Source organism: Vespa mandarinia, chromosome 3 (assembly GCF_050613455.1).
Source record: "Vespa mandarinia isolate Hongniang chromosome 3, ASM5061345v1, whole genome shotgun sequence".
Taxonomy (NCBI): Eukaryota; Metazoa; Arthropoda; class Insecta; order Hymenoptera; family Vespidae; genus Vespa; species Vespa mandarinia.
The window spans coordinates 6,565,410-6,591,170 of record NC_140812.1 but is presented as its reverse complement, the minus strand read 5'-3'; the positions used below and the strand labels follow the sequence as shown (position 1 = coordinate 6,591,170).

Below are 25,761 nucleotides of genomic sequence, written 5' to 3'. Positions count from 1 at the left end.
TGATCGAAGTGGAGGAGGAAGATCCTTAACGCTGTACCACGTATAGTAGTTATAAAGTTTGCCAGACCGATATGCCGAAGCGGAGGGCAAGTGAAAGTCCCACGAAAGACGTCGTTACATCGTGTAACACGTATACACATACGTATATAAAGAAAGATATGAAGAAAAAGATAGAAAGAGAGAGAAAAACGCATACATACATACTATGCTATGTTTCTTCCTCTCGCTTTAGCACGCGTGCACACACGCGCTTACCTTACGATGCTTACGTTATCGCGGCGATGCATGCACCGTGCGCAAGGTGAAACGAGCGTGTGCTCTCTTGCTACGTGCCGCTTTTTGTTCTGCCAGAAGGAATATCCATGGTGGAAGAAGTTGCTAGACTACTACGCGCGCGAATATCTCGTTTTTCATGGCGAATACATTTTGCATTTCAACTTCTGTCCACCGAGAGAATACTTGTCCTGTCGTTATAAAGACAGAAAAACCATATCATTTATTTCTTTCGTTACATACATACATACATACATATATATATATATATATATATATACACACACACAGAGATGTATTTTTCCAATTTGCCAATTTTGCTCTTTTTATTTATTTAATAATGGATTATTCGATGGACTCGTTCATCTGTTAGAATAACGTACATATTCGATCTCGTTGAAAAGTTAAAAAAGTGATCGTTTTACCATAGATTCTTGTATAAATAAATTAAACATGTTAATCTTCTTCCTGGCCCTCTATCGAAATTAGTATTTCGTGGTGATCCTATTATGGTCCGAGAAAAAAACCACTTTTCTCTCTTTATCTCTCTCTCTCTCTCTCTCTCTCTCTCTCTCTCTCTCTCTCTCTCTCTCTCTCTCTCTCTCTCTATTACTGTAGCGCGAAAAAATTAATTGGCGGATGTTATTCGGGATCGATTTCCCACGATTCGCCTATGTACGCTCAAGCACCCAACGAGTGGTACAAATCGAACCGGTCCATTATCATCGACAACCGGTACATGAGTCGCTTCGTGGCCCGTGTGGCCCTTTTAACAGACGCCAACACAGGCCATTTGCTTCCGCAATTGTTCGTTCGTTTTGATCGCCGAACGGAAATCCGTGGTCGGGCGTTCGCTCCCCGGCAAATGGATGCTTAATGTCCCACGATATCAGAGGATAGGAGAAACACAAAAGAAATGACGTTCGATAGTCAAATATCCTGTAATTTACACCTTTTCCCACGTGAACTTTGTCGAATGTGATGTTATCGATTCGAACGGTACCAATCCAAGATTTTTTTTTATAAAATTTCATCGAATTTTGATCGATGTTTTTTTAATCATTGAAATGACAAATGAAAAATCAACATTTCTCAATCTTTTTGCCGTTCGAACAATACATTTGTTGATGATGGATTGATATCGCGGGAGCCATATTGTTTATAATATTAAATTTTTAAGAATCTACCTGATTGGAATCACTGTGTATTATTTTATTTTGATTTGAAAGATACGACTTTTTTTACGATATTCTCGCGAACTTGCAAAAACATTCTGCATAAACTTTTTGGAAATATTTTACAAATTAATAATACTCCTCACTTTGGCGTAAGATAACAGATATCATTTCGCGATTTCATTAAAAATTTAACACCCATAGATTGAGAAATGCTGAAAAAGATATCTAATTAGTATAATGAAAAATTAATCGAAATTTATTATTAATACAGTATGAAGACTTTGTCTACTTGTCTAGTGTTCAAGCGTTCAAAGTAAACGATCTTAGCTTAACGGTCTAGCTGAAGACTACCACCGTTGTTTTACCCATATCCTAAACGTCTGGTATGGCCGAAGAGAAGGGAGGAAACGTAAGCAAGCGCGAAAAGGAAGAGAAGAGTCTCACCATCTTGGAGACTGGACTCGACTCGACTCAACTCGACTCTTGCTTTACTCGGTACCTCTGATATTTTTTCGAGAGGGAATCCTCGAGCCCGGAGGTGCTACCATCTGACCTCAGAGTGCCAAGTGCCGCTAAGTTTATGCCCTCTTTGCGATCCACTTCAATGTCAGGGTCAATGCGCGCTAAACTCGCAAGCTTGCTAAACCAAACAAACTATACGAACGTAAAAAATACATATTACATATAATAGTAATAGTGATCGTCTATAATTATATTTTTCCATTGTTAAGGGGTTAGTTATTTGTTGATGAGATGATCCCACATAAAAGATTGGATTGTAGGATGATAGTATAGATCTATGAAACGTTTCATTCGTTACAAAAACTCTAAGAGGGAGTTCGCAATATCGGCTCGATTTCTCGTAACATAAATAAAGCGACTTCGTGGAGACTATGCTAGAAAGGGATGGACGGTGAAGGGGCTGAGGGGAATAGGGAGAGGAAAGAAGTCGAGGAAAAAAAGATCGTAAGCCGTAGGTCGCATCGACGATGCAACGATGCAGAGCGTCACGATACTGCACGGTACGGTACGGTACGGCACGGTACATTCACCAATGACCGAGTGGCACGGATCTTCTCCCATCCTTTTCTCTCTTCTCATCTTTACATCGTGCAGGTGTACCTGTCTCTCTCTTTCTCTAACTCCCCCTCTCCCTCTTTCTCTCTATGCGAGCGTATGCAGTCTATGTGCTACGAGCTTCGTCCTCTTCTCGAGTTGTAGTTTGAATATTTCTACCGGCTCTCTTGGATATACTATATTAATAGTCCTCCTTTCGTGGATGATGTCAGTACTGTACTCAATAGGGTATTCTTTGCTTTTGAGATCATCCGCCTAGACTAACGCCGATAGAAATAAATCATGCGAAAGTACATTTCCTTTTCCTAGACGTAAGTATCCTTCGATTTTGCGACTTTGAACTTTCCTAAGCATCTAATCTTAAACATCTTTCGTTCCTGGAACTTGGCATTCTCCTTTAATGCATTAGAATGCACGTACAGTACATACGCTGGAATGATTGAGAAACAGAGTGAGCGGTCTACTTTTTTCCTTTTCTTTCCTTTTCTTTTTTTTTCCCCTTTTCTTTCCTTTTTTTCTGATATACGTGTCGTCGATCGTACGATAAAATGATAGTCGAACGTTGAAACGATTCATCCGTGTATTATTATAGTTCGTCACGAAGCTAGTGATACTTCTTTTCTTTTCTGTTTTTCTTTCTTTCTTTCTTCCTTTTTTTTTCTTTTCTTTTTTTTTTATTACAGAAGAAAGACAATTGGGAAGTATAAGAATGGGAGGAGTGACTTCGATCGAGTTTCTCTTCGGATATTTCTCTCTTCATGTACATACATATACTTAGTTCTATTGCGAGGAATAAGAGAAGAAAGAAAAAAAAGAAAGAAATAAAAGAAGAATTAAAAAAAAAAAAATACTTTTCCACGAGTGCCGATGCTAATTATAGAGCCGAATGAATAACGAATTGCTCAGGTATTCACGTTCTTAGCCGGAAGTCGCAAAAGCAACGAAGCGCTCATTTCTTAGCGCTCTACAGAATGTATTACATAAATAAACGGAACTTCTCGTTGAACGTTATATAAAAGTTCGCATTCTCGCATTCGTGGAATCCATAGGCGATGACGATAACGACAAGAAAGATGACGACGAAGACGATGAAGACGACGAAGACGACGACGACGACGACGATGTTGCGATTCACGAAGAAGGCGAGGCTTGTCTTTACAACAGAATGTCTATTAATGCCTGAGAATTCCAGCCGTTTCGCTCTCATCGAACATCCATTCTCTCTCTCTCTCTCTTTCACTAATATCTATGCAAGTTCATTTGTTTTTACATTAATTAACCAAGTAATTCCAATTGAAATCTCTCTCTCTCTTTCTCTCTCTTTCTCTCTCTTTCTCTCTCTTTCTCTCTCTTTCTCTCTCTCTCTCTCTCTCTCTCTCTCTCTCTCTCTCTAACAAACATCCACGCGAATAAATTATTTTTAGCATTAATTAACGAAGTAATAACAATTGGAGGCGCCGATAATTATTCTTTTATCAATGAAACTACAAGTCAGCCTTCATTTTCTCTTTCTTATTCTTATCAAAATTAAAGATCAACGTTTGATCGTTGTTTTCTTTCTTTTTCTTTTTCTTTCTCTTTCATTTCTTTCTCTTTTTCTCTTTTTCTCTCTTTCTCTCTTTCTCTCTTTCTCTCTTTCTCTCTCTTTCTCTTTTTCTCTTTACTTTTTTTTTTTGAATATAATTAAGCGTAATTACAGGCGAGAAGCAATTAAGAGAAAGAAAAGTAAACCACTTAACTCTCCGGTAGTCGTTAACTCGACTACAAAATCATTTAGAGATCGTGTTTATAGGAATTCACACGAAGAATTTTGCGATTTCAACTAATAAAGAAAAAAATAATAATTCACTATTTATCTCTTACGTTTCGCTTCTTTTTTTCCTTTCCTTTGTTTTTCTTTTTTTTTTTTTTTGCTTCTTTTTATTCTTTTGTCTTTTTCCCTAACACACACGATAATAAAAGACGTTCGTGATTATGATTCAGAATGCAATCTTTGTGAGTGCAGTAAGTAGTACCTATCGTATAATCGTTCGACTGGATCAATCATTTCCTATCAGGGTTGAGTTCAGCCCCTAGATGGTTTCTTCCTATCAAAACATTCCAATAGGAAGAAGCTCATCTATACGAGAAAGTTTCCTCGTTTCCTCGTTCAACTCCACCTCCAGATTTACCATCTCTTCTTCCTCCTTCTATTCCTTATCCTTCTTCTTCTTTCCCGCCACCACCTCTTTAACCGCCTCCACCTTCGCCTTTTTCTTTAGACTTGCACGAAGGAGCAGCAGCAACGTTGTAGGTGGCTCCTTCGAATCCCGATTTGCCAATAGCTCGGCGCTACCAACACGTAAGCCGAGCATGCAAACTCCGATTTGAAAGGCAGAGAGCTTAGACGAACCTCACGACCACGTCATCTTCGTCCTATCTCAGTCATGTTAAGTGGATTTTATCTTTGTACTCGAAGGCACGAGCATCTATGTATACTCGCGGAAGCATCGATGCTTGCTTCGTCTCGTTCTTCGTTAAAGATTTTACGGTACCATCGTAAGCTGTCCTCTATCTTTCTCTTTTATTCTTTCTTTCTTTCTTTCTTTATTTATTTATTTATTTGTTTATTTATTTATTTATTTATTTCTCTCTAGTACCACACGTTTTCGAATACGTTCATTATGGGAGAATCCTGTCCACGTAGAAAAAGTTTCGAAAGACCGTTAGAAGTCTGCCGGAAGCTATCAAAACTCTCGCATAGAAGGAATTAAAGAAAATTGTTCATAAATAAGCTATACTATGGATTTACTAAAAAGGTCTTCAATTTGTATTCTATTTATTTGTGCATTCGTAATATTTTATTCTTCTGTTTTCATTTCTGAAAGAAATTTTCATTTTCATCTATTTATCTGTTAGAGTATTATTTAAAGAAAATTGTTTTGATAGTTTTACTTTTTTTCTCTTTTTTTCTTTTTCTCTAAAAGAGTCTTTCCTGAAATAGAACGATGAGAATTTCATCAAGCATTACCCCAGATAAAAAAGATAACGATGTAATAGAGGAAATCAAAATAAAATCCAAAGGGTTGGATATATTTTCGTACGTAATGTACGAATGAATATGTTTGTTACGCATCTACGCTAATAGAAACAGCAAATCATCTCAGGGATAACGTTATCTGTTTGTTACGTATATTTTTCCAACGTATTTATTAAATAATAACATTAAATTCGACTGAATATTTTTATCCTTCAATTTCTTCCTTATTTACTTATTTTCTAAAGATGAAATTTTAAAAAAACATTCGATAATCCGATACATAATAATGAATTACAATTATATTTTTATTAATACTACAAATATATATTATTATTAAATATACGAATTAATTATAAAATCAGAATTTCAAGAGAAAAATATATTATTTATTGTTACCGATATACATATGAAATTATATAAGAAATCTTAAGACTCATAGATATAAGTTTTTGATATACGAATAACATACCGTACGTTGGTAATAAAGGTAACGGATATTAAAGATTATTTGAGGAGATAATAGAGAAATTGTTATATTTATCTTATGGGATTTAAGCGAATTAAAAGTTATCATAAAAGTGACACTATGAATATATTTATATATTGATGTAAAAATGATTTTTAAAAATTATTATGAATTTTAAAAAAATGTAATTGGTTCTTTTGTTTCTTTTATACCATATAAGCTAAAAGATTGTGTATCCAAAGAATATATCGTCTATAGACTTTTAAATGGACTTAAAATATTTAATGTAGAAAAAAAAAATTTTTTTATTCATCCTTTTTGAAAACTTTTTGAAAATCAACCTATCAATGTAATCTGTAATTTATTTATTAAGCGTTATTATAAGAAAAAATATGAGATGCATTGACTCGTCACAAAAAAAGAATTCTTGATTCAATGGAGTCGAATCGTTACTTCTGCACGATCTAGTTTCATTCAGAAATAATAGATAGCAGTACTGTACGATTTAGTTCACTAATTCAGCGGCTTAGAACTTTTATTATAAAAAGTGCTGACAAATAAAAAAGAACGATGTTGCGCGCCATCTAACTTTATAAATATAGAATTGTATTTGTAGGCAGTTTTTTTTTTTTTTATTTAGTGAAATTAACAAACGATTGTAGTCTTGTATGATACATAATAGAAATACAAAAAAAAAAAAAATTATATTGCGCGCTATCTAACTTTATAAGTATAGAGTTAAACTTGTAGGCACTCCTTTGTCGCCCATATATTTTACACTTGTGTTAAGTCAACGGGAAGTTCTATTTTTATATTATATTTTGTTTTTCGTATATATTTCTCAACGTATTGTAATTTTACGCCTGGTTTTTAAGATTCATCTTTCCCTTTATCAGTGGTAAATAATTTTTTCTACCTCATAAAACAATATATTTGTATATATTTAAGCTCATTATAAAATATTGCTAATTACATTTAAGAATTGCACATTTGATCGTAATCGATATCGATATTATAATCTTTGTAATTATTTCAATATTATATGAGAAACGTAATATAAGTATATTTATTCTTTTCTGTTTATCTATTTAAAAATTATATATTTATCTATTTCATAATTATTTCAATTACGTGTATATAATATAAATTTATTATTTATTTAGCGCTTCCTATTATATTCTAATAATGACTTCACCGTGGAGAAAAATTCAATCAGTAGAAGATCCTGTCAGTTTATTGGAGATAACCTCTGATCAACTTGCAAAAAGCTTACAAGAAAAGTAATTATTATATATGTATAAAAGATCTATTTATATATATATATATATATCAAAATGTATGTATAGTTTATTTTATATTATATCTTTGTACATAGAGAATTGAAAAAATATAAAGATTCTTTAAAAGAAGAGCCGATTACAGAGATATATGATACATATGAATCAAATGATACAGATAGCGATGCTGTAATTGCACAAATGCTACAAGCTCAATATAATCGAGAATATGACATGATGTTAAAGCGTACTGAAACAAAAGTTAATCGTGATTCTAAAGGTTATAATTTATATATATATTTTCTGTCTCTCTCTGTCTCTCTCTCTCTCTCTCTCTGTCAAATTTATATTGCCTTAGTTTATATTAAGTTATTTATTAATTTCATTATGTTTCCATTATAGTAAATATTTCATATACTAAATATCGAATGTCTTCATTTGAGGAACCAGATGAAAGAAAAACAGATACCGATGATGCGAATAAAGACTTTGACCGTTTTGTAGTAAGTAAATATATAAATGATGAATTTTATTTATAGGTAACAAAAAAGACTTTAAATAATTACAAAGCTCTTGCAATTTCTCAAATAATATATTTAGAGAAGTTATACGTTACATCGCCAACTAATTATAATATGTAGTGATGATAAGTAAATGTTTTTAAATACTTTAGAGTGTAGAGAAGGAGTATGCTTCAATACCTCGTTGTGGCTATAAAAAAGTAGGTGAAGGATCACAAATTGTAACAAAGCATGATATGTTAATGTCATCAAGGATAAATGCATGCAGGGTTTTACAATTTCCACCTGGTATTGATACAGGAGACACAGGTGGATTTGATGTAAAATTAAATAATAAAGTATTTAATAGTTTGCGTGCTCACAGTCATGCACAATGGTCAAAAGAAAAAGCAAAGGCAAGACCTCATTCCAAATAAGATATAAAAGAGTACATCTTCTATTAGTTTTGTTTTTTTAGCAGTCTTATGCAATGAAAATGAAATATTTGATTAAATGAAATATTCATTGCCTTTGTATTGTATTCTTGATCAAGTTTACAATTTTAATTGCAATACATTGTGAAATCAAAAACAGGAGTGCTTGATATTAAATATATAAAAGTATTTGATATAACAAGGTTCGTACCTATTTAAATTTTACAATTTATAGTTTCCACATTTTTCTTGATTGAAATAAATATTGTTTTGTTAAAGTATCAAATTAATATTATGGTGTTTTTCTAATATTTAGCGACATATTGATTAGCATACATTTTTCTCATCTTTTATTTTTTTCATTTCTTTTTATTTTTACTTTAATTAATTTTGTAAGAAAAATCATTTTTACCTTTTTGATATAAAATTACAATACGTACATGGGAAATACTATAAATATCAGAAAATTACATCATTTAGATAGATGGGTGTGTTTATTAACATTTGATATTTTTATATATAAATAATTTTTTTAAGGATAAAATATCAATTGCAAAGTACGTTTATGTGCAACAAGACTAGAAATTTAAAGAATAATGTATTAATTGAACTGCGTCAAATGTAAAAAATATTATAACCTTAAAATTACTGTAATATGAGTTATGCATAAACTCATATGATATAAAACAATTCTAATGTTGCAACATAATTTTATACATAACAAATCAGTAATATCTTGAATATTAGTAATAATCTTGAATAATGAAAAAATACTGAAAATTTGTTTATAATATCCTTATGCTCATTATTTTAATAGTAACAAAAAATTTAATTATGTTAATTATCCTAAAATCTCATTTTGCAATTGATATAATTTTCAAATTAATTTCATAAATATCAGATATGTTTTCCCAAATATTAATTGTACTTATAATAATTATGAAAATTTATATACTTACGTAATACATAAAATGTTTAAAACGGTAGAAAGCAAGAATGTAAAAAAAATGATTACACACACAAAAGGTGTTTTTCTTTTTGATAAGTTTATATGTCGTATTTGTTCCTTTCTTTATTAATGTTACTCTTTTTTTCATTAAATAAACAATACACAAATGTTATGAATACATACCTATTTCATTCAATATGATCTTTTGCACACTGACAATTTATAAAGATTTAAATTATTTATTCATTTATACTTTCATATTTTGTATGGATCAAAAAAAATTATGAAATGGCCAGCATAAAAAAAAGGAACGTTGTTATGTTAAATATAGAATTAATTATTTAAATAGATTCTAATTGTTTAATTTTTCTTTGGTTTAAACAACCAATATACAAAGCTACAAAATAACTTATATTTTTCTTAAACATTCTGCTTTCTAGTAAGTTAATGTATGTACATAGCCATGCGGATAATTGCATAAATCTTTATATGCAGTTCAGTTAGTTTTGTTTTAATAAAATTTTTATCTGCATAGAAATGCTACAAGTTTATTAAATTATATTTAAATGCAGTGAAACCAATGGTGTTAGCATTGTTTTTGTACATAATAGTATAAATGCCAATTAAATACTAAATTTTCTTTTGCTTTAATAAAATAAAAACATAATGTATATAACCCAATGTACATTATCTTTTTCCAAATCGAATTTAAATCAAGATATTTTTTATTTTTATGCCATTAAAATGCCATTTGCGGTACATATATATGACCAATGCAATTTAAAACATTCTTTTCCTTCAATTGTATACGAATCATAGATTTTATAAATTTTTTTGATCATATAATAGTAACGCATAAGGATACTCCACTTCATTAATATATAAATTATCTCAAGCAAAATATAATGCACATTTGTCTGTTCTTAAACAAAAGTGGGTATGTTTTTGTTTCCCAACTTTTTAAACAAAATTCAATCTTTTTCTAGTCATATATTTAATGAACATATTACTTATGGCCATCATTTTTTAATACCAACAATTCTCTCCAAAATTATAACACAATGAACACCTTTTCAATTCTTATCTTTGTATCATATTGTTCATATAATGACATTGTTTTATAACTATTTTCTCATCTCAGTAGACTGAACTTTGCGTAAAATACTAGAATGTATCAAATATATATATATATACATATACATATATATATATATTATAATCTTTTGATAAGTTTCTCTTGTGATAGTATCATTCTTTTATTGGAATGATACTTAAAATATTAAGAATGAATTATTGAATTATTAATCAAGGTTAGTCAGCTAAATCATTAACATGCAAAACTTCTCTATGGGTTAAGCCAGCTGATGATAAAGTTAAAATATCTCTGCATGGATATAGGATTCTTTTAGGATAACTTGTTGTTATCTCAAAACTTGCAGGAGAATCCGGTTGACTAAATATCCAATGATATACGTCCTGTAAATAATATATTAATTATTGACATTATTCTTGAAAAATTAAGCTAAACAAAAGCTTAAAAAATTAAATATCGTATTACTTCAATTGTGTCAGACATAAGGAATCGCCTTTTCATTGTCCTTTCACCCAATTTAATTTGTAGATGACAAGCATTAGGATTAGCAGGTTCAGGTTCCATGGGTATTTTTTGAACAGTAAGTTTTTTTTCAAGACGAATTCTTTCTATTTCCTGTTCCTGGGCATTCAATTGTTCCTTTTCACGTGCCTCCTGTTCTTCTCTAGCCCTACGCTCTTCCTCTCTTCTACGATCTTTTTCCTGATCAGCACGTAATGATTCTTCATATGCACGATCTTGTTGTTGACGTAATGACTGCGCAGCGCTACGCTCTGCTCTATAATACACAAATGATCATATGGAATCTTGTTACTTTTGTAATTAATCAATTACATGATCAATTTAAAAGTTATATTACCTATCTTGACGTGCTTGAATTAAATTAATTTCGTTTTGTTGAATAATCGTTTGTAAACGTGATATTAAATCAGCAGCAGATGGTGTACCTTCCATCCTACAAAATCATTTTTTCAGAATGTTTCTAGAATATTTATTGGCTATATTTTATGAAAAATGAAGTATTGTATTTTTTAAGAATTCAATTCTTACTACATACCGTCCTACTATCGTCATTCGATTGTCTTTTAAAACAATAATAGCCAAGAAAGGATAAGAGCCAGATTTAAGAGCTTCTGAAACTTTATAGCCTTCTCCAGATTGTACATTACAAGCCCAAAATAATGTATGAGTATTCATAAATCGTATAACTTCAGGATCATTCAATGTATTTCTAAAGTAAAAACTTGTTTGATGTTAGCCATATAAAAAAGATTCATTTATATATAATTTGTTTTTTTTTATTTACTATATATATATATATATATTATCATAAATTTTTACTATTATTAATTATTATAAACTTTACCTGCACCATTGATCAGTATCTTGGGCCTCATCTTTTTGTAAATAAACTAATAAAAATCTTAACTCTTGTTTGGCATCAGATAGAGCTTGACTGTAAGAACCCTGATAAAATACAGGATGGATAATGCCATAACGTTCTTCATATGATCTAATGAATGTCATTACATCTTCCACTGGATCAGAAGAAACTTAAAGAACAAGACATATTGTTTTAAATGCGTTAACTTCATGTTTCTACTATGTTCATGTTATACGTACTGGGCCTGACTTCTGATCTAAATAATGATAGACCTAGCTGCAAGATACTCCATATTATATTATAACACATAGAAAAGATATAGGGTAGAAGACCACCGCCTCCACCACTCGGACTACTTGCATGGTTAAAATATATTCTAGAACTACTGTCGTCAACGACTTGTGGTGGCCTCGATCGTGAATCTTGTGCATACATTGACGGACGTCCTTCGTATAAATTTAATTGTTCCTACCATAATATAAGACAAAATATATATATATATATACATATATATATATATACATATATATATATATATACATATATATACATATATATATATATACATATATATATACATATATATCACCATGGACAATAAAAAATGTCCTATTAGAGATATTTGCAAATACCTGAACAGCCACTTCCAAATTCCAATTATGCCTTTGTAGAACATCTCTACAGACAGATAAATCTTCTATGCCTGTCAGATCCTAAAAGTAATTGATACATTATAACAAAATAGGAATAATATTTTAGATTGTAATAAAGCAGAATATATTCTTTTACCTGAAACTGAATAACTTTCTCAGTCTGATCACCGTTTAATTCCTCTAGGAGGTCTGCCATGACAATATTTGTGTCAATGAAGTGTAAATATGAATTTTTAAAAACTTTTTTCACGTTATAGCAAATTCATCAGCTGATACAAAGAATAAGTGTACGATCAAAATATCGAAAAAACTGTGCGAACATTTGTAGGGCGATACAAAGGAATTTGACTTTTAATTTATCTATCGCAAGTTTTACGGTTTTCCACTTATTATTGTTACAATACGTTTCGTTTCATTTCTTTGCTTTTCGCCGAATGTTTTCGATGTCATGTCTCTTTACGATAATTTACAATTTCAAGGTTCTCTTTCATGCGACACGACTACAAGTGACGTCATATCCTTGCACACCGAGGGATCACCAATCAACAAACTCCTGTATTGTTATTGGTAGATCATTATTATAATTCATAAGTCTCCTAGAAATAAGCTATTTTCTTGTAAATTATTAATAGAAAGCAAGTTCAAAATATCAAGTAAGATAAACACTCTCTTGATAATTTTTGAAAGAAATAAGTTTCAGCAAATGCTTTGATATATTTTTAACGAAGAAAACTATTGTTCCCTTATTGTGGATAACCAATAATATTTTTAAATTTCTCTAAACTGATTGGCTAATGATCAATGAATGTTTTCTTAATATTATTATTTTTGATTGTGTGACTATTTTTCTATTAATGATATATACAGAATAGATAGTTCTTTCCTATTATATAAAATGGCGGGAATTTTCATACATATCTGTTTTACTGTATTTCAAACTAATAATAGCTGATGGAAAAGGTTGAATACTGTTTCTTGACATTTATTAAGAAACAAATTGAGACTATTTAATATTTTTACAAGTTTAGGAATTTTTATAGAAGATACAAGTAACTATATATCATTATAAATTCTTTCTATATTTTTAATATATATTAACCTCAATTATATATCATATCACCTATAATTTATATATACATGTGTGTTTTTGCATATATATATAATTTTTATTTTGATATAATATAAAAAGAATATTATTCAACTTCATGTTTGCTTGCTTAGAGAGATGCCAATGTTTGAAAGAGGAAATTCTGATACTGAAATATTAATTGAAGAAACATTGGAAGACATTTGGAATATTACATTAAAAATGTAATAATATAAAATTACGTATAATATTATTAACATTTCTTAATATGATCTTCTTTAATTTGTAGAAAGAAAGAATTGGATATAATAAATGACCTTGTAAGAGATAATGGAGATTTCAGTGCAGCAGTCATACGAACAAATCAAAATTTACTAAAAATAATTGACAAAAAAGGTATAGATTTATCTACTATTGAAGAAGAAGAGAAATGTGAAGATGATAATATTAATGATACCAATAGTAAGAGTGGATCAGATATTGTAGACCCTCTTGTCTCTGTTATAAATAGATTTTCAAAGATTTTAGAAAACAATGAATAATTAATGCAAGTAAATAATTATATTGTACCATTACAATTTTTCTACCTTTTTTTATAATGTAAGTAAAATTATAATTTTATATTTGATATGTAAATATTTTTATATATTCCATAAAACCCAGCAATTCATTATCTTAAAATTATGATTTAAAATTTAATAAATTGATATTTCAAAGCTTAGACTCTGTGAGCCAAGTATATTTTTGTTCCTTGCGATCAGCTTGAGGGTCAATCATTATATTTATTAAACTTGGCGCATTTAATTCCTACAAAATGTAATTTTGTATTAAAACAATATTATAATATAAGGTTGGAACTTTTCAGTATAACTTACTGCAAATGATTTTTTCAATGCTTGTTGAATTTCTTCTACAGTCACGCAAAAATGGCCTTTTTTTCCAAACATTTCTATCATTTTTTCATAATGAGTACCAGATGTTAAGCTATGAGGTGGGATCCTTTATCACAAATTTTTAATTAGAAAAAATATTTATATTTAACAATGTTCAATCATACAATAACTTACGTTTGTGTTGGATCACCAGTTATTTGTATTTCTTTAAATGTTTTATTGTCCAAACCACTATATATACCGTTATTATTTATTATGATAACAATAATGGGTAATTGGTATCTGGAAAGATATAAAATATTTTGCTGGAAATATCCTAGACTTCTGCGGGAAAGAACTAAAATATTACCTAAACATAGTTTCAATTTCCATTCCAGAAAATCCAAATGCACTATCTCCTTCAATGCAAAGCACTCTCTTTCCAGGCACATTATCTTTACAATATAGAGCAGCTGCAATTGCAAAACCTAAACCTACACCCATAGTACCAAATGTTCCAGCATCTAAGCGATGACGAGGTAAATTATTTAACAGAATAGTACGTCCGATATCCATTGTATTAGCACCCTCGGAGCAAATTATACAGTCTATGTAAATAATAAAATATAACATTGATATAAATCTTAATATAAATCATAATATTGAAACATAAAACTTACCATTTGGTATAAAATTTTGTATACATTTAAAAGTCACATAATAATTTAATGGTACAGACTCATTCAAAGACATTTGCTGCAAGTTAAAATATTACACACAATTATCAATAATATATTGAAGCATATATTATGTAATGTAATTAATAGAATTATACCTGTACAATTTTTTTATTTTTATCTGCTTTTGAATTAAGTTCATTCCACCATGGACAATCTTTAGTAATTTTCCATTTACGATGTAGCAGTGCCTTTATTAAAGACTCTACTGTACAATTTATATCAGCTTGTATAGCAACTGCAGATGAAATGGAATTATGTAATTCTTCTGCGCAAAGATCAACCTAAAATGAGTTTGATTTATTTTAAAAATATTTAATTAATTAAGAATACTACATAATAATTAATTTCCTATAACATTTATTCCAGTACCTGTATAATTTTTACAGTGCTTTGAAATCGAGGTGGACGCCCAAAATGCAGCATCCAATTGAGCCTAGCACCCAATAATAATATTACATCAGATTGTTGCAAAGCATATGTTCTTGCACTAGAAATACATAATGGATCCGTATCTGGAACAACTCCTTTTCCCATTGGTGTTGGAAGAAAAGGAACTCCTGTTAAGTGGACAAACTCCCGAACTTGTTGCTCAGCTCGACCATAAGCAGCTCCTGATATCAATTATTTGCAAAAACAATTCTAATTTTATTGATAATTGAAAAATTATTATTTTTATAGGATTGTTTTAGTTTTTAATTTAAAAACAGAATTATTTTTTACCTTTGCCTACTATAACTAATGGTTTTTTTGATTGTATTAATATATTAACAGCTTCCTCAATTTGTCTATTATCAGGAAATATCAATGGTGGTTCAGGGCAAGGTAAGACTAGTGCAATTTCTTTTTCATTAACATTTTGCGTTAATATTGTTGCTGGTAAATCTAAGTAAGTTGCACCTTTGAATAAAATATAAAATATAAGATTAAACATAAAGTTTAAACATAAAAATAAATGATACAATAAACAATAGAAAATGAAACATAAAATAATATTTATAATGTATATATACCTGGTCTACCATAGGTTGAATATCGTACTGCCTTTTCTACATGAACAGGAATCAAAGCTGCAGATGATGGTCTAGCTGCATATTTACAATAAGGCTTACTAGCTTCTACTTGGGGCCATTCTTGAAAACCCCCAATACCTTCATGATCTTGAGGACATGAACCTCCTACTACTAAAAGTGGCCTATAATAATTTTAATAATGATCCATTATTAAAGACTTCATTGAGTAATTACATATTTTATAATGTATTATTAAAATTTTAAATAATACATTACATTTATTAAATCTTCTTACCAACAATTAATTTGTGCATTAGCCATGCCACCTATAACATGAAGTAAGCCAGGTCCAGATACGCATAATACAACTGCAGGCTTTTCTAATTGATTATAAATTCAATATTATTAAATTTATCTTCTAAATATATAATGTGACAAGTATGGAATTCGATTAATCGTATTTACTTGTTAAATAACCATAAGCTTGAGCTGCATAACATGCAGCTTGTTCATTTCTGAATCCTAAATATCGTAGACCTGCTAATTGCATTTTTATAGCTAGTTCTATCACTGGATGCCCCATTATACCAAAAACATATTCTAGTCCCTATGAAATCATGTAAATAGACATATAAAACGAAAATGTAAATTAGTTAATCTATATTAAATTCGATCAAAGTTGTTAATTATTAGATCAAAATTAGACTGAATTGAAATAGGTCAAAAATTGGTAATTATTATCATTATTATGTGTAAAAAAAATTAATTTTATAGGAATAAAGTATATAGTTTATTTTATCTATTATTTTAAATGGAGAGATTTTTACAAAAATATGAACAAATATTAAATATGTATAATCGATAAATATGATAATTTGTAAGTTTGACGTACAGTGAGAGTAGCAAAAGATAAACTTTTGCATTAAATCCATATACATTATTATCACGTTCATAAAGGCGTATAAAGCAAGTAATTCTTTATACGCCGATAGTGAGTGAACAACAAAGAAATAAGCCATACTTCTATTAAAATTGTTTTTAATAACGGAACATATCAATAAGTATTCGTATTTAACTTGCTTCGTGAATTCGTAATAACGTTATTTTGGAATAATTAATTTTTGATACAGGTGAAATTTGTTTATATGGATTACGAAGAAGATAATGTTCGAGCATCACTTATTGGACCGCGGGAAGAACATCAGAGTTATAAAAGTAAGACAAAAAAGATTACAATCAATTTCAGATAATATTTGTGCATTAAAAATATTATCCAAATGTAATATATTATAAAATTTGTAATTTATATATATATATATATATATATATATATATTTATATATATATATATATATTTAAATTTGATTTATTATTTATTTATTACAAGATCAGAATTTCAAAAAAACATTATTATTTTATTGAAAAAAAGTAAATTACAATGATAGGAAGTCGATAGATCATTTTGAAATTTCCTTCAAAAAGAAATATAACACATTCGAATATTAAAGAAGAGAAAAGTGAGTTCAACTACCTAACAGAAACTGATTTGAATACAATAGGCATATTTTGACATGAATTCGATGAAAAATTGTGATATAATATCTAACATATGTGAAAAAAAATAAATATAAAATAGAAATAATTTAATCCATTTTTTTTTACACTACAATACTCATAATGTACAGATGTACAAATATAGATAATTAAGTACTTATTTAACAAGATTCAATATTGAATTATGAAAATTTTATCATATAAATTTATATTGGATTATATTCGTTCACTTTAAAAATTTTTTATAAAAATGAAGATAAACAAAGATAAATGATGAATTAGTGTAAAACAATACATAACCTAAAAAATATAATGTCAGTTTTTACAAACATACCTGTTGTTTAAGGGCTTCTGCCATAATTTGATTACCGTTTTTCATTTTCCCTAAAAATTCACAAAATGTAATATACTGAAAGAAAGTATTTTTTTCGTTTAAATCGTCTACAAAAAAGCTTCGATTAAATTGTTTTGTATTTTCGTCGTAAGTCAACGTTTCATTTCATCATTAATAATCACTGGTATATTTTGAATTGTAAAACGGACAATAACAATATATATATGTATCACGAATTATTCATATGAATAAGTGCTTATCATTCCGATAAATTTATCTATAGGTATAAAGATGATATATAAAATATTTTTTTATTTTCAAATTATTGAGCTCATGAATAATAAAAATTTTATGAATTCTGATAAGTATTTTCTAGATAAATGTCTTAGATATATTTTGTTACGTTAATAAACACGTAACGTCAAAGAGATTTTATATGTAAAATATCTTATTTAGTTACAAAATACTTATTTATCCTTATTTTTACTGTTTCTTAACAATTTAGTAATTACAGAAAAACTTGTAGTAGTTTAGAAAAATCTTTCTTGAACGAGTTAATAATTCATGCAATTCGAAATGCTCAAGAATTCGTACGATTAAATATACCGTATACACACATATGCTCGCGCGCGTGTATGTATATATGTGTATCTATATGTGTATATATTATTGTGTATATTAATTATGTATATAATTTGTAAAAGTAAATGATTTGTAAGAAGTTAGGTTTTAAATCTTATTTTCGAAAAAAGTATATACTTCATACTTAATTCATGTATCTGTATTTGGACTATAAGATCATAAATCAAAAATAAAACGCAGTTATACATATTTTTGAACAAAATTCTGTTTGCAAAACTGCTTTAAAATGTGTTTAATATTATTTTCAATATTCTATAGTATAGATCTATTTACACTTAAATGATTCTTACGAAAGTAAATATAAATTTATTGCAAATTTTTAGAATGTTATTTATTTATAATTTCTTATAATGTGAACTTTTTATATGAATAATGAAATGATAAAAGATATTAAAAGAAAAACTGAAAATAGAGAAATGAACATTTTGTACATCGATTATTTATAAAAATATATATGTAAGTGATCATAAATTAATTAATAAGAAAATATATATTTGATAGGTGTAAATACGAATGATAGTGGTAAACAGTTTAAAAATTGTCGACATATGTATATATATACAGACACACACACACTTTCTCTCTCTCTCTCTCGCAATAATTGATATATATATATACATATATATATATATATATTATATATATAATATATATATATATTATATATATATAATAATTTATTATATAATAAAAATCATTATTACATAAAATATTGATATTTTATTGATTGATTTGACATAACATTTGAATAATTGAAATAATAATAATAACAATTTAAATCTCGAAAAGACAACATTTTCTGAATCGATGAAAAATTTTTAAATCATTTAAATGTACAAATTATAAGAAAAAGTTTCTACCCTTAAGAGAAGCTTATCCGAGCCTCCACCTCTGCACTTTTACTTACAGCAGGATATATAAATACGCGTCTCGATGTCCAATGTCACCAGTCCTTCATCTAGGTTGGTAGAGTTTATTTCGTGCGACAACTTCCGAAATTTGTCTCTTGTAACACTTTACCAATTATTTGCACGAACTAGTATTGTCAAGTTGAGATTGTCTAAATGTTCTTTTGATCGTACGTGATTTGATTTTTTTTTTCTTTGCTCGACAGTGAGTAGAATGAAGAAGAAGTTACAAATATTCATTTCAAGTAAGTTATTCAACTCGAATATTCGATAGAATATTAAGATATTTTACTGTTCGAAATGTCCTAGTTAACATCATATATTGTACACGTTTTATTATCTGTTTTAAAATTAAAAGAAAAATAAAAGAAACGTGCGCTTTTTTTGAATACTTTTTTTTATATTTTTTATTATTATTTTTCTTTTCTATGCTTTTTTCACAACTCAACAGAGAACAAACAAAAGCTATTATTTTCGCAAATTTATAAAGAATACGAAATCGCGAAAAACTTGTCGTTCTTTATGCAGCGCACAGTCTAACTAATTGTAAGTGAAAGTAATGAGTTTTTCAAACATGATAATCTGGTCGTTGGTAAAAGTAGCTCAAACAATAAATTGCATGCGATCTATACCGGTTGATAGCACACCTAATAGCACAACTATCACTTAATTATCATTTTTCTAAAAAGTAATTTGAAATAATATTCTTATTTTTATATAAGAATATATAATTTATATATATATATATTATATATATATATATATTATATATATATATAAATATATTGGATCACCGACTTTCCTTCGATGTTTCACTCTTGTTGTCATTACCGGACGTTTGTACCGAAGAAAGTCAACGGTTTTCTTTTCTACTTTTCAGTAGCGTAGTATCGAATGATATTGGCGATTTCATGTTTTATAAATCTTATGCGATTTTGTTTTCCTGCGATATTATTCTACAATATTCACAGGGCATAATTTTATGTAATTCTTATATAGAATATAGAATTATATTATATAGAAGGAATTCATTTTTCAAATAAAAGTAGAAATTAACATCAATGTAAATTTCTACGCCATTGTTGATCTTTCGATCCTAGGTAAATGTAAATTTCCTTGAGTTCGACATGATGATTACGATTGCTTTCGGCATTTTTGGCATATTTTGCATTTTGTGTCCGTTACTTAACCTTTTTAGTTGAATTCTAACTTGTCTGAAGCAACTCATAAAATATCTACAAGAATTATTATATTCGTTTATAAATAATATATAAGAATGTAAATTTTCCTAAATTAACGGGAGAAATATGGTTGGGTAATCATTTATTTATAAATTTCATCGATTTGACTACAAAGTTATGAAATTATCGATCACATTACAAAGTCGATGCATATATCCGCACAAATATTTTGTAATTTGATAGTACAGATTATCCTAGTCAATCTAACTGCGACAGTTCGAACGGTATTACAAGAGAACATATAAATTGCAATTTTTCTTTTACGGTGATCTCTCGTATGTACCTATTCAAGTCGTAATATTATATCGTCGGATAATATATAACCAAGTGTATTTGATTCGTCCTTGAATATAAACTGTCATGATTTTCCGATAAAAATAATCGAGTAGTATTTTAAAACCGCAATTTAAAAATAGTTATTTAACCATTCGAGATTTGTGAATTCTTTGTATTACATGAGCATATATATGATAACATTAACATTTATTTATATCCATTCACTCATTATTTTATACAAGTTTCTACTTCGTCACTCGACAAAGTACTTTTTCAATTCACACATTAATGCGAACGCGAAAATACGATTGGTAAAAAATAAAATATTTCCTTATACGTAATTAAAGTTTTTCTATTGAATAATAACAGTTAACTTCACGTTTATATTCGTTACTATAACGATTTAAATAGCATAACGTAAAACTAAATATGTAATGAGAAAAGATTTGAAATAAGAAAGTTTCTGCTCCAAATTCAATCTTTAGATTTTGTAAATCCGTATAAAAGAATTAGTAGATTATAATAGTTCAATCAATTAGTTTCTCTGGTGATGTGCACCAATGCATAATATAATGTATGTTTAGTAATGCTTGATTATTGAACCACAAAGTCATTCGTTTCTCTTTCACGTAATAATTATCTTTGAAAAGAGAAAGAACGACTAGCTTGTGGATCGACCGTCGAGCACAACTAAATTGTACGTATCATTATTTCTAGAAGACACCCAACGTTTATCTGGAAATTGTTACGTAAGTCACTAGAAAGATGATCTGTAAAATGATCTGATTAAATTTCAAACGTCTTAAAGTTCGATATATTAGTCATAACGATTGCATAATTATAAATTAATTATAATTTATATATAAATTATGATTAAAACTTTTCGATCATTATTAATTTCAGGATGGATTCCTACGAGAATATTAATATGCTTAATGATGTTTACTTGCTGTTGGACCAGTTACATGTGTCGTTTACAAATGCCTATCTTGGCAGTACCAATGATCAAGACTTTACCGACCGAAGATGTAACCGGTGCATGTTTCAATGACAATGAACGTCAACGGCGATCTCTTTTGATGCTCGAACCGATTGATTTCATCGAAGAATATATTATGGACAGAAAATTAAACTTTTACGAAACCAAAGAGATTGAAGGTGAAGGTGAACGCTTTCTCCGACAAACAGATGACCAAGCTGAACAACCAAGTCGACCTTCAAATTTTGAACTTTTTAATGGATTGCCTTTTGATTGGAGTCCTCATATTCGCGGACAGTTAATAGCTGCTTACGGTTACGGATATCTTCCTGGATGTTTTCTTGGCGGTCTGATGGCCTTGAAATGGGGTCCACGAAAGGCAATTCTTTGGACATCTGTATTAGCGGCTTTTATAAGTCTAATCACTCCTGTACTAGCACAAATTCATTGGGGTGCACTCGTATTCGCTAGAATGATTATAGGATTAACCGGAGGCGTTACTTTTCCCGCTTGTCACACTTTAGTTGCCAAATGGGCACCTCCTGATGAACGAGCGCGTTTTGTTTGGTCTCTTTTAGGTGGTACGTTTGGTACTGTCTTCACGTATCCTATGGTTGCTGCTATAGCTGATTATATAAACTGGGAATCTGCGTGGTACATACCATCTTTGATGATGTTTTTATGGATAATATTTTGGGCATTGTTAACTTTTGATTCACCTATGGAACATCCGGGTATAACCGAAGAGGAAAAAGAATATATTTTAAAGTAATTTGTTTCGTGTACAAATTATTGATCTTGATATTTATTTCTAAGTAAAATATCAATATAATAATTATTTCTTTTATATACTTTCAGTTCTCAAGCTGGAATAGTGAGAATGCAAAAGCCTACGTTAAAGCAGACACCGATCAAACAAATATTTACTTCGATTCCGTTCATCAGTCTTGTTATCTGCCATTTTGGCAATCTTTTCTTACTCTTTTTTTATCAAAATTCGTTAATGTTGTACATGACGAAAGCACTAGGTTTCCAACTTACCAAAGGCGGTACTGCTGCTGGTCTTCCTTGGGCTGGTAGAATGTTATTTGGTTTCTTTTTTTGTTGGGCTGGCGATAACATTAAAAAGAAACAACTTATGAGTGTCACTAAACTTCGAAAATGTGCTACTATATTTTGTAGGTAGTGAACGCTTAGAAATGGAAAATAACAATTTGCACAGAATATTATTTTATATTTTTTTCCAGCTCATCTATTACCAGGCATCTTTTTAATATTAGTTGGTTATGCCGAATGTTCCTTATATCTTGCTAACGTATTCTTGTTCTTTGCTTTGGGTTTCAACGGAGCGGCGAGTATAGCGAATCTCTCGAACAATCAAGATATCTCTCCAAACTTTGCAGGTTTTTTATACGGAATTATGAATACTGTTGGGAGTATATCTAGTGTGATAATACCGACGATGGTGGAAGAAATTGCAGGCAAATATGGGGTGAGTCTACTCATTTGATTAAATAAATTTCTTAATTTATCGTATATATATATATATATATATATATATATATATATATATATGTATAGGTAATATAATATATATAGGTATATGTATACGTATATATATTATATATAAAATTGCTTTTCGCATATCTAACAACTTCGTATCGTAGGAAAAATTCTATAGGTTGTGTATCGCATAGTTTAGATAGTATTAAGAAGTTGACATATACGCTTTATGTAACAATTTTAGTACTTTCATGTTCAACGTCTTAATACTGTTCTGTTTTATGTTATATATCTTATAATACGATCTCATTAAAGTCTATATGCTTTACGTGCAAAATTGCTTTCTGCATATCCAGCAGATTAGTACTACTTTGTATTATGTTCTATATCTCATAGTACGGGCGGTTCTAATTTTTTTGTATATGTACCTTCTGTGCAAAATTGTTTTTTGCATATTATTAACATTACAGTACTATTATTTACTATCGTGCGTATGTCATGGTATGTATCGTATCGAGCCCTTGTATATATGCTGTATAAAATTGCTTTCCTCATATCAAACACCTTGTTACTATGTTTTATATATCATAGTACAATCTTCATTAGGCAGTTGTATATGTTTCTACTGTGCAAAATTGCTTCTCACATATCTAATACTTTAATACTACCCTGTACTATATCGTATGTCTTATATTACGTATCGTATAGTACCGTTGTATATGTATCTCGTGTACAAAATTGTTTTTTTCAAATCGAACATCATGTTAATACATTGTGCTATGCTGTATATCTCATAGTATGAGCTTTATTTTATATTAATACATATGCCTTCCTTGCAAAATTCGATTCTTATATATGCAGTATCTTGATATTATCTTGTACTACATATTTCGTGTATCTTATTGTACAGGTCGTTATAGACAATTGTACGTATCTTGTATTCAAAATAAAATTGGATCAGTCATCTTTTAAATACAATTATCAAACTGGAATGTGATAAAATGCTAACATGTTTCGTTTCCCGTATATGCAACAGGAATTGCATTCACATAAGATTAATCATAATTTGACGCTATTATATTAGTTTTCTCTCATCAGATTTACATTATTGCGCATGATTATTGGATTAGAAAGGTAATGCGCGTACAAAATGTCAAAATAGAATATTCCAAACACGTGGGAAGTTTCTCCTTTTATCGAAACGTGCCTAAGATTTCCAATAAAATTCATGGTGATAACGACTATTAGATATTACTTGTTTTTATATAAATTATATGCAATAATTTATAGTACAAGATATGTCAACGCATCGTTTCGTCAAGAAAAATCGCACATTACATTACGTTTCATGCTTGCTTGCTAATATATCAAAGCTTTCATCATTGTCATTATTTTTATCACCGCTTCCGTATGCATAGTATATAAGAAGAAATCATGTAATGAACATATATTAGAATATAACAGAACATTCTAAGAATTTCTTCGAATTTTATTAAGAAGTGTTGGAAATTTCACATGAAATATTTACAATTTCTCTTACTATCAAAAATAATAATTTTGTTCGGATATTTTTATGTTTAGAAATTGATTAAAGCTAAAAATATGTAATTATTATATGACTTTTAAATAAATATGAAATAAAAATAAATAAAAAATTAATAATTTTTTATTGCTCATTAATATGAAAAATAATACCCGCAATATAAATAATTACGTAATATTAAATAATTATTTAGCATTTTGTATTTCTTTTTATCTTATTATATAGCAATCATATATTACATCCATTTTATATATTAGGATGTTTTTATATGTACATACACAATTGTTTTTATTTATTTTGCATTTAATAATATCGTTTTGATGGTATATAAATATATTTTTTTCTTAGAATCCAATCCATAAATGGCGAATACTATTTTGGATTGGTGCTGGTGTGTGCATTCTGAGTATGGTTATTTTTATTATTGGTGGAAGTGGAGAAATACAAAAATGGAATGAAATTAAAGATCAACCAGATGCAGAGAGGGGAAAGGCAGAAGCTGGAACGACATAGGCATTGCTTTCCTATACTTTGATTATAATGCTTTAATTATTTGTTTCTAAAATTGAAATCGGAAAAATATAATATAAAATATAGAAAATCGGAATTAAAATTAAAAAAAAAGATTTGATAATATTAAATCAATGTTATTTTAATTGTTATGATATAATATATTATGTATTTATATAAATTATAAAAATATTTCTAATCAACATAAAATGATTAAATCATTTGCATGTTTCACGAATTTTTCGGAGAACATGTCGAT

The 25,761-nt window shown here is 28.9% G+C and overlaps 5 protein-coding genes and 1 long non-coding RNA gene across 10 annotated transcripts; 4 read left to right on the top strand and 2 right to left on the bottom strand.

Annotated features, from left to right (window-relative positions):
• Positions 1-4,808: 4,808 nt before the first annotated feature.
• Positions 4,809-5,703, top strand: LOC146873123 (uncharacterized). 2 transcript variants are annotated; one of them, XR_014982005.1, is made up of 3 exons: positions 4,809-5,058; positions 5,165-5,326; positions 5,495-5,703. It is a non-coding gene; the product is annotated as an uncharacterized LOC146873123 (long non-coding RNA). The 2 variants fall into 2 exon arrangements; XR_014982004.1 differs by having other exon boundaries at positions 4,809-5,066.
• A 967-nt stretch (positions 5,704-6,670) lies between these two features.
• Positions 6,671-8,234, top strand: LOC118449489 (serine/threonine-protein kinase RIO3). Its single transcript, XM_035884073.2, has 5 exons — positions 6,671-6,911; positions 7,177-7,293; positions 7,389-7,570; positions 7,693-7,793; positions 7,964-8,234. The coding sequence occupies exons 2-5, from the start codon at positions 7,199-7,201 to the stop codon at positions 8,225-8,227; spliced, it is 642 nt and encodes a 213-aa protein (XP_035739966.1). The 5' UTR covers positions 6,671-6,911; positions 7,177-7,198; the 3' UTR covers positions 8,228-8,234.
• Positions 7,401-12,775, bottom strand: Faf2 (Fas-associated factor 2). The gene is made up of 8 exons (XM_035884072.2): positions 12,440-12,775; positions 12,283-12,363; positions 11,890-12,118; positions 11,633-11,819; positions 11,324-11,497; positions 11,126-11,221; positions 10,732-11,044; positions 7,401-10,649 (listed from the first exon to the last, which is right to left on the bottom strand). The coding sequence occupies exons 1-8, from the start codon at positions 12,497-12,499 to the stop codon at positions 10,485-10,487; spliced, it is 1,305 nt and encodes a 434-aa protein (XP_035739965.1). The 5' UTR covers positions 12,500-12,775; the 3' UTR covers positions 7,401-10,484.
• Positions 12,776-12,786: 11 nt separating this feature from the next.
• On the top strand, positions 12,787-14,040 carry LOC118449490 (uncharacterized). Of its 2 annotated transcripts, none has more exons than XM_035884077.2 (3): positions 12,787-12,956; positions 13,525-13,614; positions 13,680-14,040. In XM_035884077.2, the coding sequence occupies exons 2-3, from the start codon at positions 13,529-13,531 to the stop codon at positions 13,930-13,932; spliced, it is 339 nt and encodes a 112-aa protein (XP_035739970.2). In that variant the 5' UTR covers positions 12,787-12,956; positions 13,525-13,528; the 3' UTR covers positions 13,933-14,040. The 2 variants fall into 2 exon arrangements, with proteins under 2 accessions (XP_035739970.2, XP_035739969.2); XM_035884076.2 differs by lacking the exon at positions 12,787-12,956 and adding an exon at positions 13,011-13,352.
• A 14-nt stretch (positions 14,041-14,054) lies between these two features.
• Hacl (2-hydroxyacyl-CoA lyase) lies at positions 14,055-18,119 on the bottom strand. 2 transcript variants are annotated; one of them, XM_035884065.2, is made up of 12 exons: positions 17,901-18,119; positions 16,478-16,619; positions 16,308-16,392; positions 16,013-16,194; positions 15,723-15,899; positions 15,372-15,613; positions 15,098-15,283; positions 14,943-15,018; positions 14,633-14,870; positions 14,458-14,565; positions 14,266-14,389; positions 14,055-14,197 (listed from the first exon to the last, which is right to left on the bottom strand). In XM_035884065.2, the coding sequence occupies exons 1-12, from the start codon at positions 17,943-17,945 to the stop codon at positions 14,102-14,104; spliced, it is 1,701 nt and encodes a 566-aa protein (XP_035739958.2). In that variant the 5' UTR covers positions 17,946-18,119; the 3' UTR covers positions 14,055-14,101. The 2 variants fall into 2 exon arrangements, with proteins under 2 accessions (XP_035739958.2, XP_035739960.2); XM_035884067.2 differs by lacking the exon at positions 16,478-16,619.
• A 1,376-nt stretch (positions 18,120-19,495) lies between these two features.
• On the top strand, positions 19,496-25,712 carry LOC118449487 (sialin). Of its 2 annotated transcripts, XM_035884069.2 has the most exons (6): positions 21,525-21,541; positions 21,685-21,716; positions 21,871-22,714; positions 22,805-23,124; positions 23,194-23,438; positions 25,341-25,712. In XM_035884069.2, the coding sequence occupies exons 1-6, from the start codon at positions 21,528-21,530 to the stop codon at positions 25,503-25,505; spliced, it is 1,620 nt and encodes a 539-aa protein (XP_035739962.1). In that variant the 5' UTR covers positions 21,525-21,527; the 3' UTR covers positions 25,506-25,712. The 2 variants fall into 2 exon arrangements, with proteins under 2 accessions (XP_035739963.1, XP_035739962.1); XM_035884070.2 differs by lacking the exons at positions 21,525-21,541; positions 21,685-21,716 and adding an exon at positions 19,496-19,695.
• Positions 25,713-25,761: the final 49 nt, after the last annotated feature.